Raw genomic sequence first — 16,426 nt, 5'->3', positions numbered from 1 at the left:
CTGTCCGGGTAAGACTGTAAATGTATTGAATAAGATTTAGTTGAGAATCATTCACAATTTTCAGAAGTACAAAATATGTTGTTTTTATATTTTGCATACCTCAGGTGGTAAGCATGGCAAATGAAGTGCTAGGAATTATGGGCTGTTCTTGGGTTACTGACAACACAGTATTAGTAGGGTGTGGTTATCCTTTATGAAGGGGGTGAGCTTGTTTTAATGTTCTGTCATTTTCCATACGGGCATCTAAAATGAAAAGGTGAGAAGAATGGCCTTTGCCTCCACCTGCTCCTTTTATGTGCCTGAGGCTTACGTATCTGCCACCTTTCCTCTTTGTCACTGCTTCCCTTGCCCTGGATGTGGTTGATCACTGGGGTCACCCTAGACCACAGGAAATGTCTGGTTAACGCACGAAGAGATGGAAACGCTCACAGCCACGCCACAAACGGTCAGTCACAGCCCCGAGCTTGCCCTCCCCCAGTGCTCCCCACCTAAGAACGGCACGATTCTTGGCTTTTCCTTGGGAAGCAAAAATGTCATTTCACATTAAATTGTTCCGATAAGTATTTCCATTAGGTATTAGTTAAACGTGTGAAATGGAATTCTATTTTAGATTTTTTTTTTCAGGAGCTTAAAATTGGTAGACTCGCTCTATTTAGAATAGATTTAATTCCTGTCTCCTTTAAGGAGAGACATCAGTTTGGCGGTCAGTCTTCGTGTTCTGGCCCTAGTTTTCTCCTTATATGGACGTGCTTGCCATGGGAAATTGGCTCTTTGCATGAGGAACTGGAATCTTTGGTTTTGCATGAGTTTTGCATGATGCTTTGATTTTTTTTTTTTTAACTTTTTCACTCAAGTCACTCTGCACCTTCCCTACAATGTTAATTTGCTTGCATCACTAAGCTCACCAATACTAACAGTTATGTTCTCTTGCATTCCTAACCTCGTAACACCAGGAGGATGAGGAGGGAAGCTGGGCTCAGGTTGGAGACTCTCTATAATATACTCTTCACTATGTGTACCGCAGCAAAAGAGCTGGAGTATGAAAGCTTGTAATTGACTTTTCTTGACATTTTGAACATCTTAATTTGTGCAGAATATTGTTGATGACTTAAAGCGTTAGTCAGAGCGAAGCATAGGATTAAAGAGTACGTCTCATGGACAATTTTGAACCTTTCTCATGTGGCACCGTGGTGGTGAACTCTGCGTGACAGAGATTACTTCGTTTAGCCACACGGCTGTCATACAGTGTGCCATGGCTTTGGCAGCTCTTGGGGTACATACCCAGCATGAGAGCTGGCACGGGGGCTGTCCCTGCCTGTCTGTGTATCAGGGTGTTACTAAGTGGTGTCCTGCTGCTGTGTTGGTCAAGAGGCTTTCTTACTTGTGGGATTCTCAGAAATCAAGCCTCTCCTTGCAAAACGTACACTTGAATTTTCAGCTCCCTGGTTCTTCAGCTCACAAAAAGCTCTGTCACGACTGTTTTGCAGCCTTTATTTGAGACAGCTTGATGAAAAGCAGTGGTTCCCTATGTGTGATTCTAGCCCCATTGCTGCCTGACTCGCTGTTCTGTTTTAGTGCCAGATCGGAGGCTGCAAGGGCGCGGCCAGGAGGTTCTTCCCGAGGCTCTTACTAATGGCATCATGTTCAAGGATCTCAAAAGGATCATGGTATATCTGAAGAAAATCAAACTAATCTTAAATCTGAATTTTTCTCATTTCCAGTTGATGGTTGAAACAGCTGTTTTCCTCTATTTGTACTCCTAAAATCAAACCGATGTTATCGCTTTTTTTTTAAAAGCAAAAGAGGAGAGTGCCTCTAATATTCCGTGAGCTCCCTCTCCAGCCCTATGATTTAGACACTCTGTGCCACTACTCCAGATAAATATCCTCATTAATCATTTAGCCCGCTCAGATATCCCTTTACAGAGCCAATAATGACCATCAGTGAATTAAAAAGAGTGCATTTCATGACTGCTTAAACATCGGTGTTTTACATTAAGAAGGAGAGCTTTGGCAGCACCTCGGTATGAGATTCCCTATATCAGGGCGTGACTTGTAAGGTAAATCAGCTGAACGTTTGCTCTTTGCAGTGGAAACATAAACAAGGATGAGCCATGCCAATGACACCAGAAATTAGCCAGCATCGGCCTTCAGCGTAAGCAAGGACTGTTTCTGCTCCATCCCTCTTCTAGATGGGAGGAGAACGAAGAGGTGTCCTGGGTACAACTGCCACCTGCTACCAAGGGCAGAAGTCGGACAGTGTGCCTTCCACGTGCTATTACAGAGTCACCAGCTCTAAAGCCAAGGGCGAGTTTGAGATGCCCTTGGGCATTCAGGGCAAGAAAACATCAGGGTGTGGTCAAGTCGTCGATGCATTCACTTAGCAAGTAGCATCGGTGTGCTTTCTGTGCACACCAAGCTGCCTGCTATTGACACCTGCCATCATCCCTCCCATTTTACAGAGGTTACAAAGCAGAATTATATTTGTGATCATGTCAGTGCTGGAAACAATAGAGCCTGTGCAGTGGCAGTTTCTTGCAGCCCAGGTGTTCTCTGACCAAGAGAGATCCCTGTCACGGGCTTTTTCAGAAGGCTGTGACAGTAGCCCAGGAGGTGTGGGTCTCCTGGCTTTGAGCCTGGTTCCCCCAGGAGCTCACGTTATGGACCACTTAAGAAGTGGGACTAGAGTATGTAATGAGTAAACAACATTAAGGAGGGCTCTGCTCCCATGGAATTGTCTGTTTAGAAATTTCTTTGCATTTTGTGTCCAATTAAGAATACATAAACAGAGGCAAAAAGCAGTGATGGATATTCACACTCTTAAGTGTCAGGTCTGTGATATTGAGAGTGAGGTTTGAAAGAATGAAAAACATGACATTGTGACAATTTTCCAAGAATGTTTGCTGCTTTTCTCACTCATGGTTATTTAGAGAAAGTAGTGAAACTTTTTTTCTATCGAATTTGAACGTTCTTGTTGAAATTTGACTAGTTTCTTCTAGCTTGTTTGGTGTAAATAATAGAGTAGAGGCTGTATTTTCAAGCCAGAACATCGTGGTAGTTGAGAGTTAACTATTTCCAAGGATTCTGTAAGGCAACTACAGAATTCCTGTGACTGTAACTTAGCCTTCTTGGACTGAAGAACATCCAGTACCTTTGTTTGGATGTGTATACATGTACTTACAATGTATTGATTTCTTTTTCATGGCACAAATCTTGCACATATTCTATTAGATTTATCCCGAAGGGTTTCATCGGTTTTGATGACATCATAAATGGTATTTTTCAAATCTCCGTTTCCAGCTCATTTCTAGTATTTAGAAATACAGTTCACTTTTCTTTATTGATCTTATATCCTGCAACTTTGTTAAACTCACTTTAGTTCAGATAGCTGCTCTGTGTTTGTTTTCTAATACTGATAATCAAGTCATCTACAAATAAAGACAGTTTTCTTTCTTTTCCAACTCACGCTTTTGATTTCTCTTTCTTGCCTTATCACCGTGGCTGAGAGTTCTAGTACAGTGTTGAATGAAAGTGGTGGGAGCAGACATCCTTAACTTTGTTCCTGAGTGTAGGGAAAATGCATACAGTCTTTTACCACTAAGTGTGCTGTCAGATCTGCATTTTTTGTAGAAGCCCTTTATCAGGTTGAGGCCGATGTTGTCTGTGCCTAGGTTGCTAAGATTTCAATGAATGAGTAATGATTTGGTCACACACCTTTCTCACATCTCTGGTTTTTCGTTTTAGTCCTTTGATACAGTGAATTTCTGATTTTTTTTTTTATTATGTTAGTCACCATACAGTACGTCATTAGTTTTTGATGTCGTGTTACATGATTCATTGTTTTCGTGTAACACCCAGTGCTCCAAGCAATACGTGCCCTCCTTAATACCCATCACTGGGCTAACCCATCCCCCACCCCCCTCCCCTCTAAAACCCTGTTTTTTTCTCGGAGTCCATAGTCTCTCATGGTTTGTCTCCCCCTCCAGTTTCCCACCCTTCATTTTCCCTTCCTTCTCCTAATGTCCTCCCTGCTATTCCTGATGTTCCACAAATAAGTGAAACCATATGATAATTGACCGTCTGTGCTTGACTGATTTCACTTAGCATCATGTCCTCCAGTCCCATCCATGTTGATGTAAAAGTTGGGTATTCATCCTTTCTGATGGCTGAGTCATGTTCCATTGGACATTATATATATGGACCACATCTTCTTTACCCATTCATCTGTTGAAGGGCATCTCGACTCTTTCCACAGTTTGGCTATTGTGCACATTCAAATATTGACCCAACTTATGTTCCTGGGATAAACCCCACTTGTCATAATACCTTATTCTTTTAATTTATTACTAATTTGATTTGCTAATACTTCGTTAAGGAAAATTTGCTTCTGTGTCTAAGAGGGATATTTATTGGTCTGTAGTTTTCTTGAAATGTGTCCAGTTTTGGTGTCAGGACAATGCTGCTCTTGTAGAATGAGTTAGATATTTCTTCTTCTTCACTTTTTTGTAATAGTTTGTGTAGAATTGGTAATTTTTTCATAAATGTTTGGTAGAGTTCACCAGTGAAGGCATTTAGAGTAGAGATTGAGTGTATGTGCACCATGTGTGCTTATGCTTGTGTGGTTTATAGCTACAAATTCAAGTTTAGGTACGGGTTACCTGTTTCTTACTGAGTGGCTCTCATAGATTATGTCTTTCATGAAATTTGCCCATTTTATCCAGGTTGCTTACAGCTGTCCACAGTTTTCCCATATTACCCTTTCAGTGCCTGTAGGGTCTGTACTGATGCCCCCTCTTTAATTCTTGATGTTGGTGATTTAACTTTGTTCTTTCTGGGTAGGGGCCTGTCGATTTCAGTGATGTTTATGAAGGTCCAGGTTTTACTTTCCTCATTTTATTTTCTATCATTTTTCTAGTTTCTGTTTCACTGATTTCTGCTTGCTGTGGATTTCATTTGTTCTTTTTCAAGTTTTTAAAGGTAGAACCTTACTTTATTGATTTATGACCTTCACTTATAAGTACTTAATACTGTAAATTTCCCTCAAGACACTGCTCAAGCCTTGTCCCACAATTTATGATTGTGTGTACACTTTTTTTTTTTAAGATTTTGTTTTTAATTGATCTTTACATGCAATGTGTGGGGCTTGATCTCACAACCCCGAGATCGAGTCGCATGCTCCACTGACTGAGCCAACCAGGTGTCCCTTGCATGTTCAGTTTCATTTAGTTCAAAATATTTTCCCATTTCCCTTGTGATTTCTTCTTTTGACACATGGGTTATTTGGAAGTATGCTAATTCCAAATATTTGGGGGTTTTCTAGATGTCTTTTTTTTAAGATTTTATTTCTTTATTTGAGAGAGAGTGAGAGATAGAGAGATGAGAGGGAAGAGGGTCAGAGGGAGAAGCAGACTCCCCGCTGAGCAGGGAGCCTGATGTGGGACTCGATCCCGGGACTCCAGGATCATGACCTGAGCCGAAGGCAGTTGCTTAACCAACTGAGCCACCCAGGCGCCCCCTAGATGTCTTTTTTATGGATTTCTAATTTAATTTTCTTGAGGTCAGAGGAGATATATTTGGTATGATTTTAGTCTCTTTGAATACATGGAGCTTTGTCTGTTTTGGAGAATATTCCGTGTGCGCTGCTTTTGGGTGGAGCGCTCTCTCACATCCATTGGGTTAGTTGAGGCTGCTGCTTCCGGGCTTCTCCATCTATGTGAGCCAGTCGTTTTGGCTCAGGTGCTCAGTCCGTTACCAAACAATGGGGGGGGGGAGGTCTCCTGACCGTCTCTCCTCTCAGTCTTACCGTGTTCATCTCCTTTCAATTTGTGTTTTAATTCACTTTTTTAAACCTGATTTTGAAATTAACATGTTTTATTAAGGAAATACAGAAAACAAAATGTTAAAAATAAAATGAAAGCCAGCCAGAGATATTTTTACTGAGTAGACTTGGATTGATCCTTCAAACTTGTTCATGAGCCGTGATCGTTCTTTGTGGTTGTATCATTATACATGAAAACTAGCTCAAAGAGACAATGTGTAACCAGTTTTGTTGTGCTTTGGTAAATGTGTTAAATTCATTAGCACAAGTCATAGACTCTTCATGGTGTAATTCCCTTTGTAGAAAATGTTACTAACAATTTAAGAGTAAATAGGAGATCAAGTTATTTTGAAATTATAAAGAACAATGTTATTAGTTTAGCCTTTGAGAATAGGTAACAGATTGAAAAATCCAGTTTAAAAATTATTTAAATGACCCTTGTGACCTCTTCCATGGCTTTTCTTCTGAACTGATGTGCTTAATTATTGCAACCAGACCCTGGCCTATGGGGACATGAACCACGAGTGGATTGGCAATGAGTGGCTGCCCAGCCTGGGCCTGGCGCAGTACCGCAGCTACTTCATGGAGTGCCTGGTGGACGCACGCATGCTGGACCACCTGACCAAGAAGGACCTGCGCGGGCAGCTGAAGATGGTCGACAGTTTCCACAGGTGCGTCCCACAGGATGGTCCTGACCAATTAGCTCAGGGAGTTTGCACTGTTGCCACGGCTAACTTTTTTTTTTTTTGTAATAGAAACAGTTTCCAGTGTGGAATTATGTGCCTGCGGAGGTTAAATTATGACCGAAAAGAACTGGAGAGAAAAAGAGAAGAAAGCCAGAATGAAATAAAAGGCTAGTACATTATGTGTAATGGATGCAGCATATTTCTGCTTCCCACGGTGCTAACAGTTCAATGACTGCCTATTAAAAAATAAAACTGGAAGGAAAAAAAAATTAAAAATAAGTTAAAAAATAACTGGCTCCGTTGGTGGAGCTTGTGACTCTTGATCTCAGGGTCGTAGGTTCAAGCCCCACATTGGGTGTAGAGATTACTTAAAAACAAAATTTTAAAAAGAAATTAAAAATAAATAAAATAAAAAAATCAGGAAAGGCTTTAAGTGGAGAAAACTCGTCTGGCATCATTACAGAGGAGGGAGGGATGAACTGTGTGCCTCTAAGACCCTCCCCTGTGCCCATTTCCTTGTGCTTACGTCAGTCTGTAAGGTCGGGGTCTCAAGGTAAGCATTTTTCCGGTGACCTCAGACATTTCATCTCGTGACGACACATGTCCTCTTTTGTTCAGAAATGCTCCTACACACCGCTAGATAGCAACAGAGCAGAGGTGAACAGGCCCCCACTGTGTGCTGCTTGGTGGAAGTCTGGAAAATATTGCTCTATCCTTGAGGGACCCAGAATAGAACAGTGTGGTTCTGCTCCCATGGCTGAGGGCGCAGTGCAGGGTTAACATGGCATTTGGGCCCTAAAGACAGGGTGGGAGCCTCTTCTTGGGGTCAGGGGGCTGGCAGAAATATTTCAGGTAGAAAATAGGCGGAGGGTGTAAGGGGAGAAGGGTGCACAGCCAGGAGGCAGCAGATGCTCTTCTCTGCTGGGGAGCCACCCACCCAGGACACCTTTAAGTGAGCAGGTGTAGTAGTTTGCTTTGAAATAAGATGTTAACGATTAAGCTCCAAGTAAAATCTCCCCAAATTTTCAGTATAAAGAAATCACTAAGAATGGTAATAGCAGATGAGACCTCTTGACCAACTCTAAGCATATAGGTTAATTTATGTAATCCTTACGACCACAGTCCTGTAAGTGCTGTTTTTCATCTCTTGTCTTTACTAAGACAGAAATTAAAGATAAAAATATGGTTGGGGAGATGGCCCATTTGAAGGATAGTCTAGCCATGATTGAGTTAGTGTGAATCACAAGAAAAACCATAAGCTACATTTGTAATATATGTTCTATATACACACATAATGTAATACATTTAACATATAAATATAGTAATGATCTCTAAATATTTTATGGCTCTGTGTGTGTGTGTGTGTGTGTGTGTGTGTATCTGTCCTTTTATCTAGAAAAGGAGGTGGGAAATGAGATACGCAAATCTGTTCCATTTGTTTTGTATTTCCATCTTAAATCTTTTCAGAGTTGACAAAAGCTGTCTTTGAAAGTAACTGGTGATCATCTGGATGTATTTTTACAGGGTGGCTATTTTTAGATCTCTACTAGAGCAAATTTAATAATTTATTACTTGGCATAAATACTAGATCTCCCCCCCCCAAGTCTCTAATACGCTGGAGAATATCTTCCAATTTCTCTGTTTTTAAAATGCGATAACAAAAAGTCTTTGAGATTGTGAGGGGTTTGCGTTGAATCACAAGGTGCCCGGCTCCAGGGCCAACGCCTCTGATGGGAGGAGAGTATTTCAGAAGTCCTGAAGTCTGTAGGCAGCGCACATTCGTACCTGGTTGGGCATTCAGGTTCTTGGTGTGTCCTTTTGGTTTCCGAAGCCTGGGCCCCCATCGCTTTCTATTCTCTAGAAACTCGGTGTGTGTAATAACTTCCTTGCTCCAGGGCTCACTCGAAGGCTGAGTTCCAATAGGACGGTCTCCACTGGACAAGCCAAGGGCCAGGACGGCGGTGTGCGGGTGCAGCAGAGGCCGTCTGCCCACCTGGCAGTGCCCCCGGGGCCCATGCAGCTCGCGTCTTGTGTCAGGAACTGGAGGCTCGGGGCCTGCGGGTGGATCTTTATCCTGTGTTACGGGGCGAACGCGGTGAAACGAGCTTTCTGCAGCCCCTTTGAGCATTGTTTTCACTCATCTGCAGATGTGCTAGTTTGGAGCAATGATCGAGTGATTCGCTGGATCCTATCGATCGGCCTTAAAGAATACGCCAACAATCTCATCGAGAGTGGCGTTCACGGCGCGCTGATGGCCTTGGATGAGACCTTCGATGCCAACGCCCTGGCGCTCCTGCTGCAGATCCCGACACAGAACACGCAGGTGATGCCGGCCACGCCCGCACCCCGCCCTCCCGCCAGCACTGCGCTCCGCATTTGAGTGGAGGCAGAGAGAGCGTAACCAAACCCCCAGCCAGCCAGTCCTGTCTCCCCCTGCCTCATCCCTGATGCGGCGGCTCAAAGCCCACAGTGCTTGTTAGCTCCTCCTCATGTCTGCCTGTCCTTCCATGTCCTGGAGTAAACCACCTGCGCGAGACCTGCGTCCACGCCGGGTGCCTGTAGAGTGGCAGAGGAGAGAGAGAGAGAGAGATGCTTTTACTAAAGTGTGCCGCACGGAGGTCTCAGGAATTCTGTTTCTCATTTCCCTGTGTCCTTTTTGATTCATGGGCTCATTGGAGAATCAGGAATGTTTTTATTCTTCTACAGAACATTGTATATCTTTTGCCAGTACCCTCAACCTCCCTACCAGCAGCGGCCTCCACGGCACACTTGCTACATAATGTCCCAGGAGCTCACGGATCCCACCTCCCAAAGCCCGCGAATGCGTCTCCCATTAAAACCCCTGACTTAAAGTACCCTGTGGTGTTCACAGCATTCATCCTTTGAGTTGTTTGTTTAAGTCTTGGTTTAAAAATAACTGATATGCTAACATCCTTAGCATATCACTAAGGGGGGTTGTTTTGTTATGATTTCAGGCTCGTGCTGTCTTGGAAAGAGAGTTTAACAACCTTTTGGTCATAGGGACTGACCGAAGGTTTGATGAAGTAAGTTTTCAGCCTAAAGATTTTTAAATTTGCATTAAATGTTATATTTGGGGTCACCCCAAATATTGTTATATTTGGGGGCACCAGCCTGGCTCAGTTTGGTAGAGTGTGCGACTCTTGATCTCAGGGTTGTGGGTTTGGGCCCCACATTGGGTATAGAGATTACCTAAAAGTAAAATCTTTAAAAATAAATGAAGAAAGAAAGTAAATTAATACATATTTGTAGGAGCCATGTAGTCTGGATAACTCTTCCAAATGTGGAGATAATTTTACTTTACAAGTTAAGCTTTGCTCTTAATTTATTAACAAATGAGCTATTAAGAAAGCAATATTTTCACGACGATGGGGAGGTTTTTTTTTTGTTTGTTTGTTTGTTTTTAATTTCTGCTATTTAACTTTTGCTATCCTTCGGAAATGTTTTTCGCATCATAAAGCTTTGGTTGCAGCCGAGGCATAGAGTCTGTAAGTTGTGTTTTGGGACAGCTGGATACCTCAGCCCCATCCAGGGCCCCTTGTGCTCTGGCAGAATGTTTCAGAAGTTTATTTAAAAACACAGGACCCATTCATTTCTCCTCATTCGAAACCATGATTCATGTCCTTTCGCACCGCGACGTGTTACTGTCTCCGTCGCCATGCGAACATTTGAGGGTGGCAGGAACAGGACACCTGCCGGGCACTGCTGGCCTGTCCCAGCCTGAAGACTGTTTTGAAGACAAAAATGCAGTATCTTACATAGCAAGAAGCTGATTTCTGCGGGATAAGAAGCGACACATGGTGGCAGAGAGAGCACACCCAGGTGGCCCAGGACTATCCTGATTTGTGCCCAGCTGGGGTCCCAGCATGAGGGTGGCCCTGCCTCCTTTTACTCCCAGAAGTTCCCAGTCTGGGCAGGAAGTCTGATGGTTATCAAAAATGGGGTCAGAGGGGCACCTGGGGGGCTCAGTCAGTGAAGCGTCTGCCTTCAGCTTAGGTCATGATCCCGGGGTCCTGGGATCGAGCCCCAAGTCAGGCTCTCTGTTCAGCGGGAAGCCTGCTTTTCCCTCTCCGTCTGCCTGCCACTCCCCCTGCTTGTGCTCTCTTTCTCTGTCAAATAAATAAAAAAAATCAAAAAAGAATGGGGTTAGATACATGTGAACAAAAATGCAGGGACAAGGACATTTTAAAGGGCTGGTAACTTTACTGTGTATTTTGTCCTGTATTTTAAAGTCAGTCTTGTTTTCTGTCCTTTAATTTACCAGGACGATGATAAAAGCTTTAGGAGGGCACCTTCTTGGAGAAAAAAGTTTAGACCAAAGGACGTTCGTGGCTTAGCTGCTGGGTCAGCAGAGACTCTCCCTGCAAATTTCCGGGTCACTTCCTCTCTGTCCTCACCCTCTATGCAGCCAAAGAAGATGCAGCTGGACGGTACGTGATGCACCGTGCTCCCCCGCCCACCTGTCGGCAGCACGAGCAGCTTTTTGGCTGGAACATTAATAGTGGTCAGGACGGCCTCTTTAATCCGTAACAAGTGTGTGGGGGCTGTTGCATGCCCAGGTTTACATGCTGTAAAATTAATCCTAACATCTGTGTAGAAAAGTTTTACAACGATACAGATATTTTAAGTTCTTATCTGGTTGAATATTAGTATATTCTTCCAACTAATAAAGCTAAGCAGCATGTGCGTCCTCAGAGCGTTGGACCGGCATCCACACTTGCAGAGACGTGTTCGTGTGGCCTCAAGGGCTCTGCCCTCAGAGAGCAGCACAGGGGCTTTCAGACCACGTCCCTTACCCCTAGGACTTTTCTCCACGCTGGAGGAGTGACTCAGTCCATGGTAATCGGCACAGTTCCACCTTCGTCCTTGCTCTCGCTTGTCCGTGTCGTTATACGTTATAAGGGGACGGGGAGACGGAAGAAGGGGAGCCTGGCTGTCCTCAGAGTGTGGCTGGTCTTGTTGAGCACACCGGCTGTAGAGTCACTGTGTCAGATTGGGGTGCAGTTATCCCTGGACGGTCCCTCTGCTTCGAGACCACCGCTAGTGAAGAGTTGGCCGTGGTCTGCGGAGGGACCTCTCCGCTCTGACCGTGTCCCACTTAGTGACAGGATGGAGGGTCAGACCACCTGGGCTGGAATCTGGCTCTGCCATGCAGAAGGCGCATGACCTTGAGCACTGTGCCTCAGTGTCCCCATCTGTAGAGTGGTTGTCGCACGGGTGTCTTCCTCACTGATTGCTTGTGGCGGTGAGTCCTTTGCGGGAAGCTGTTGGCAAGTGTCTGGCGCATCCTGAGTGCTGTGTGTGTTGGCCGCGGGGGCCCTGCCGTCGTAGGCCTGTGACGGGCGGCCGCGCGCTCGCTCTCGGCGGACGTGGATGGATAGGCTATAGGGAAGGACGTGGTTGTAGAAGTTGTACGGTGTGGTTTTTACCATTTTCCTGCCTTAGCTCTGCCTGAACCTAGGGTTGTGAGTTCTGCTCTCGCTGCCCGCATACAAACCAGAGAAAAGTAATTTCTATAAAGCCTTTGCTGAGCTTTGAGTGAAAGCAGCTTATTGGGCAGCGTTTTTTTTTTTTAAGATTTTTTTATTTATTTGAGAGAGAGAACGAGATAGAGAGCATGAGGGGGGAGAGGGTCAGAGGGAGAAGCAGGGAGCCCGATGCGGGACTCGATCCCGGGACCCCAGGATCATGACCTGAGCCGGAGGCAGTCGCTTGACCAACTGAGCCACCCAGGCGCCCTTGGGCAGCGTTTTTATTTAAAAAGCCATCTCTTCGCCAGACTTCAATATTATGCTTAACGAGGGAAAAACTCAACTTAAAAAAAAAAAAAATAGCGTTCTTCTTCAAGAAGCCTGTAGGTAATTTTTATAGATTTTAGTTGTAACTTAGTCTTAGACTTCTTGGGCAGTCGGCCTGCTGTCCTGGTCTCAGCTGCTGTCAGCTTCGTTTCACAAGTCACCTTTTCCTTATTATAAATGTTAACAGCGACATTTGGATTACAGTTCAGGTAAATGAAACATAACCCTGGAAAAAGGCATAGGGAGCGTAGCCCGTGGAAGGTGAGCTCTTACCCACGTTGCTAACGGAGGCGGAGGCGGAAACCCGGCCCAGCGGGTGTTCTGGCGTGTCCGGGGGCAGCCACAGGCCTCCTGGCCCGGGGCCACGGCTGCCATCGTCAGCAGCCCCAGCTCTCTCCACGTGCTCTCTGGACCCAGGGCAGGGTACCGGCAGCCTGTGGGGAGACAGGGCTTGTAGTTGGGAGCAGCCCACAGCTGCTACAGAGTTGGAAAAACCTAGTGAGCCCCGCGGATGGTTTCTTGATAGAACAAAAGCATCTGTGGTGCGCGCCGTTTCCGGCTGGAAGGGAGGCTGGGCCTGGGCTTCCTTGGCTCAGTCATCGTCCCGCACCTGCTGCCGGGAGGGTAAGGCCATCCTTCTCAGACAGAGGGGGCAGCGGGACAGGCACCCGACTCCCTTTAGCGGGCTGATAATGCTCACATTGCTGCTGGGCTGCAAAAAAGTCCAGAAAAGCCTGTAAGTCTGGAGGCTTTCAGGAGAAACAGTCACCATGTTCATAGTTGTTACAATGCAGATGTGTGTGGCAGAATTGCTTTCCTGTCACCTGCTGCCCCACGGACCCCCGGGCTGCTCGGGGGATGGGGACAAGCCCACTCGGTGACTCGGTTCCCCTCCTTGGGCGCCTCCGGTCCCGCTCGGAAGCCCCCGGGAGCCCCTCCGTGGGGGCTGCTGTGGGCGTGAGTGTGCGTGTGTGCTTGTGCGGCCGTGCGGCGCTCTGAGACTAACTGCATGCTGTGTTTGCACGCCTCCCGTCGTGGTCGTCGGAGCAGGTGGCGTGTCAGGACCTCAGAGGCTGGATTCTGCCACAGTCAGGACTTACTCCTGCTGACGCCTCCTGTAGGTGAGTAGCTGGGAGAGCCGGCCCCGTGAGCTCAGGAAGCTGACCAGACGCACGCGCACAAGCCCTCGGCGCCCGTGGAGGGGACTTTGGTGTTCTGGATGCTCACGCTTAACCTGGAGAGGCTAGTGTGTCCTTGATTCTTAAGGGAAGACATGTATTTCCATTCTTTCCTTAAACACAAAGATGCTGGCTCCCACATCTGCTGCTGTCTTCGGGGTGGTGGGGGGAGGCGGGAGAGCACAAGAGAGCATCGCCCGGCTCTTAGCGGACTGTCCCCAGCGGGTCACAGCCTCTCGGGCCTCGGCGTCTGCGTGCACCTGGTGGGGCGCCCGGGCCACTGCTGCTGGCCGGCCTGCTTTTACAGATGCGGTCTTGAATGAACCGGGCCCCAAAGTATTGTTTCATGAGACTGTAACCACCGTGTGACACTGATAGCCTTTCAACCGGGAGATTGGGGTTTTTTCCAAGATACTTATTTGCGGGAGAGCAAGAGCGTGTGCCCAGGAATGCGTGAACGGTGGGGGAGGGGCAGAGAGTGAGACTCTCAAGCTGACCCTGCGCTGAGCCTGGAGCCCGATGCCGAGCTCGATCCCACGACCCTGAGATCACGCCCTGAGCCAAAACCAGGAGTCCGATGCTCCACCGGGTGTGCCACCCAGACACCCTAAGGGGTTGGTCTAAAAAAAAACCCAAAACAAAAACCAAGTGCATTACCATGAGAGGGGCTGAGTTTGTGAAATTTCGGGTGCAGGCCCACGAGCCTGGCCCTCTTCTCCCTGCTCCGAGGGCCCTGGGGGAGCTCTGTTTGCTCTCACTGTTTTCCTGTCTCGGCCAGAGTATGTGATTGTTGGGGGCTCCCTGCGGGCTCGGTCGCTGGAACAGGCGGCTCTGATCTCAGGCTCCTGAGTTCGAGCCCCAAGTTGGCTGTAGAGATTACTTAAAAATAAAATCTTAAAAAAAAAAAAAAGAATACTTGTTTTTTCCATCCTTTTTAAAAATTGGTTACTTTTGGACATAGGCCAAAATGAAGTCAATCAAAGGCCAAAATGAAGTCAATCATTGATAAGCAAAATGTTTGATGTTTTCTCTGACTTCTCAGAGGGGCTAAAGCGCAGGGCGGGAGGGGAGGTGTGCTGGGGCCTGCCCGGGCCCGGAAGTCACTGTTAGGTGGCTTAAGACTGATTGTTTTGTTTGTTTTTCTTTTCCAGTTTACCCGCACTACTTCTACAGATGATCATGCACCACTTTGAATCCCACAAAGACTACATTTTAAAATTCAACGGAATCTTTAATCTGTTAATACTTGTTATATGGACCCTGAGATATTTTATTACAGAGTTTTTAATTAGCGAAAAATTCATGAATACTATAGAGAAAATATTTTAGAATTTAATGTTTCTTATATTTATGTAAACTTATGACTTCATTTATATAGTTACTTACTTTTTCATGTATATCCAGGCTATAAATATCCTTTCAAATCAATTCGTGTTCTTATATCTAATTTAGTCTTTCAAATGAATGTACTGTAATGCTTGTATGTATAAATCCTATGAACAAATATAGGGCTTTTGTAAATTGTGCATTTATTGTAATTATCATTACTTAATTTGTTATTAATAAACCCTGACCGAGAGAAGGATTCTACCGCATTTGTAAAATCATCATGACACAGCGTGTGTTATCAAACAAAACCTAGCTCTACAACAATCATTTTGAAATCAGCAGACTTCATTTCAAGCAATTGTTGTTGTATTTTAATGACTGACCTTAACTATACTTTTTCTAGCAAGAAATGCTTTATACCATAGCCTGAACAGATTAAAAATATCTGGTGTTAAATATCAGCTTCTGAAAATTTGGACTGGAAAGACTATGAAAATCTCTTAGGACTGGTGAACTCTTTATAGGCTTGTCCTGGTGGGCTCCGGCAGCCTGTGTTTAGCGACTGGCTGAAGCCGCGAGCTGAGGACCCTGAGAGCCTGGGGAGGGGGGGGCCCTGGGCGGGGGGCCTGGGTGCCCTCCTGGTGCGGAGCTCGCTGGCGAGAACTCTTAGAGGACCAATCAGGAAGCACTGCGCCCCCCCCCCCCCGAAATAATGTAGTGCAATTCTAACAAAGGCCTTACTGTTCTTATGGAAATCATCTTTTTACATTTGTTTGTAAACATGTTTAAAGAATGGACCTAGTCGTACATTTTTAGATTTTGATGAGATAGCCGTTTTGGATTGTATAAGTAGCAAATGTAACTCTTACTTTCTACTTGGCGTATTAAAAAGCCAGCAAGAAATGTGTTCACATCATGGTGCATTATTTATTATGCAGCTGATACATAGATAGAAACGGCATGTCCTTACGTTTGGTTTCTGCTTTTAATTTACTTGTACAATTCACTGTTACCGTCCTGTTTTTCTATTAATCTTTTGTGAACTTCCTGATTATGTAACAAAGTATGTACAGTCTACTTTTGAACTGTTTTTATCACAGTATTATTTATTGCTGTCTTTCAATACAGTCCTGAAGCATTTTCCACTGCCAATAAAGGGTACTGAGAACCAGCTGCCGTTCTGCGCCGACTCCGTGCTTCCCCCCCCCCCCCCCCTGCGGGCCCCCAGGGCGTCTGGTGTGCAGAGCAGCTCGGAGACCCAAACAGCCCCGCGGTGCAGGTGTAGGATGGGGCGCCACCCAGAGGAGGACCCGGGGTCTGTGCCCTCGGTTCCAGAGGCGCAGCGACTCCATCTCTCGGTCTCACTGGCCTCCTCCAGGGCCCGGAGGAGGTGCGGGGGCGTGTGCGCGTGCTCAGCACTGTTGCTCGTCCCCGGGCCGTCCTCCGTGGGGGCTTTACTCTCCTGCTGCTCTCCCCACGCGGTCACGAGAGGTGCCCAGGGCTGCGTCCTTCCACTTACCTCGGCCCCTGGGAACCGAGGTGGGGGGCGCCTCCTGCAGCAGGCAGAGGGGAGGGGGCAGGTGCACCGGCTCAGGCGGGG

The 16,426-nt window shown here is 46.0% G+C and overlaps 1 protein-coding gene across 4 annotated transcripts in view; it reads left to right on the top strand.

Moving 5' to 3' along the window:
• Positions 1–15,997, top strand: part of PPFIA1 (PTPRF interacting protein alpha 1) — an 85,925-nt gene extending 69,928 nt beyond the window's left edge. For 2 of the 4 annotated variants that reach the window (XM_073883338.1, XM_073883340.1), the window contains 9 exons: positions 383–445; positions 954–980; positions 6,313–6,488; positions 6,573–6,670; positions 8,651–8,826; positions 9,479–9,547; positions 10,786–10,951; positions 13,370–13,440; positions 14,649–15,997. In XM_073883338.1, the coding sequence (XP_073739439.1) occupies positions 383–445; positions 954–980; positions 6,313–6,488; positions 6,573–6,670; positions 8,651–8,826; positions 9,479–9,547; positions 10,786–10,951; positions 13,370–13,428 (834 nt within the window). In that variant the 3' untranslated portion in view covers positions 13,429–13,440; positions 14,649–15,997. The remainder of the gene's footprint in view (positions 1–382; positions 446–953; positions 981–6,312; positions 6,489–6,572; positions 6,671–8,650; positions 8,827–9,478; positions 9,548–10,785; positions 10,952–13,369; positions 13,441–14,648) is intronic. The other 2 variants (XM_025878841.2, XM_073883339.1) reach the window with 2 other exon arrangements.
• The last annotated feature ends 429 nt before the right edge of the window (positions 15,998–16,426 follow it).

Source organism: Callorhinus ursinus, unplaced genomic scaffold (genome assembly GCF_003265705.2).
Source record: "Callorhinus ursinus isolate GAN/ISIS: 27379988/994484 unplaced genomic scaffold, GSC_fseal_2.0 scaffold51, whole genome shotgun sequence".
In the NCBI taxonomy this organism is placed as follows: Eukaryota; Metazoa; Chordata; class Mammalia; order Carnivora; family Otariidae; genus Callorhinus; species Callorhinus ursinus.
This window is presented reverse-complemented; position numbering and strand designations above follow the sequence as displayed.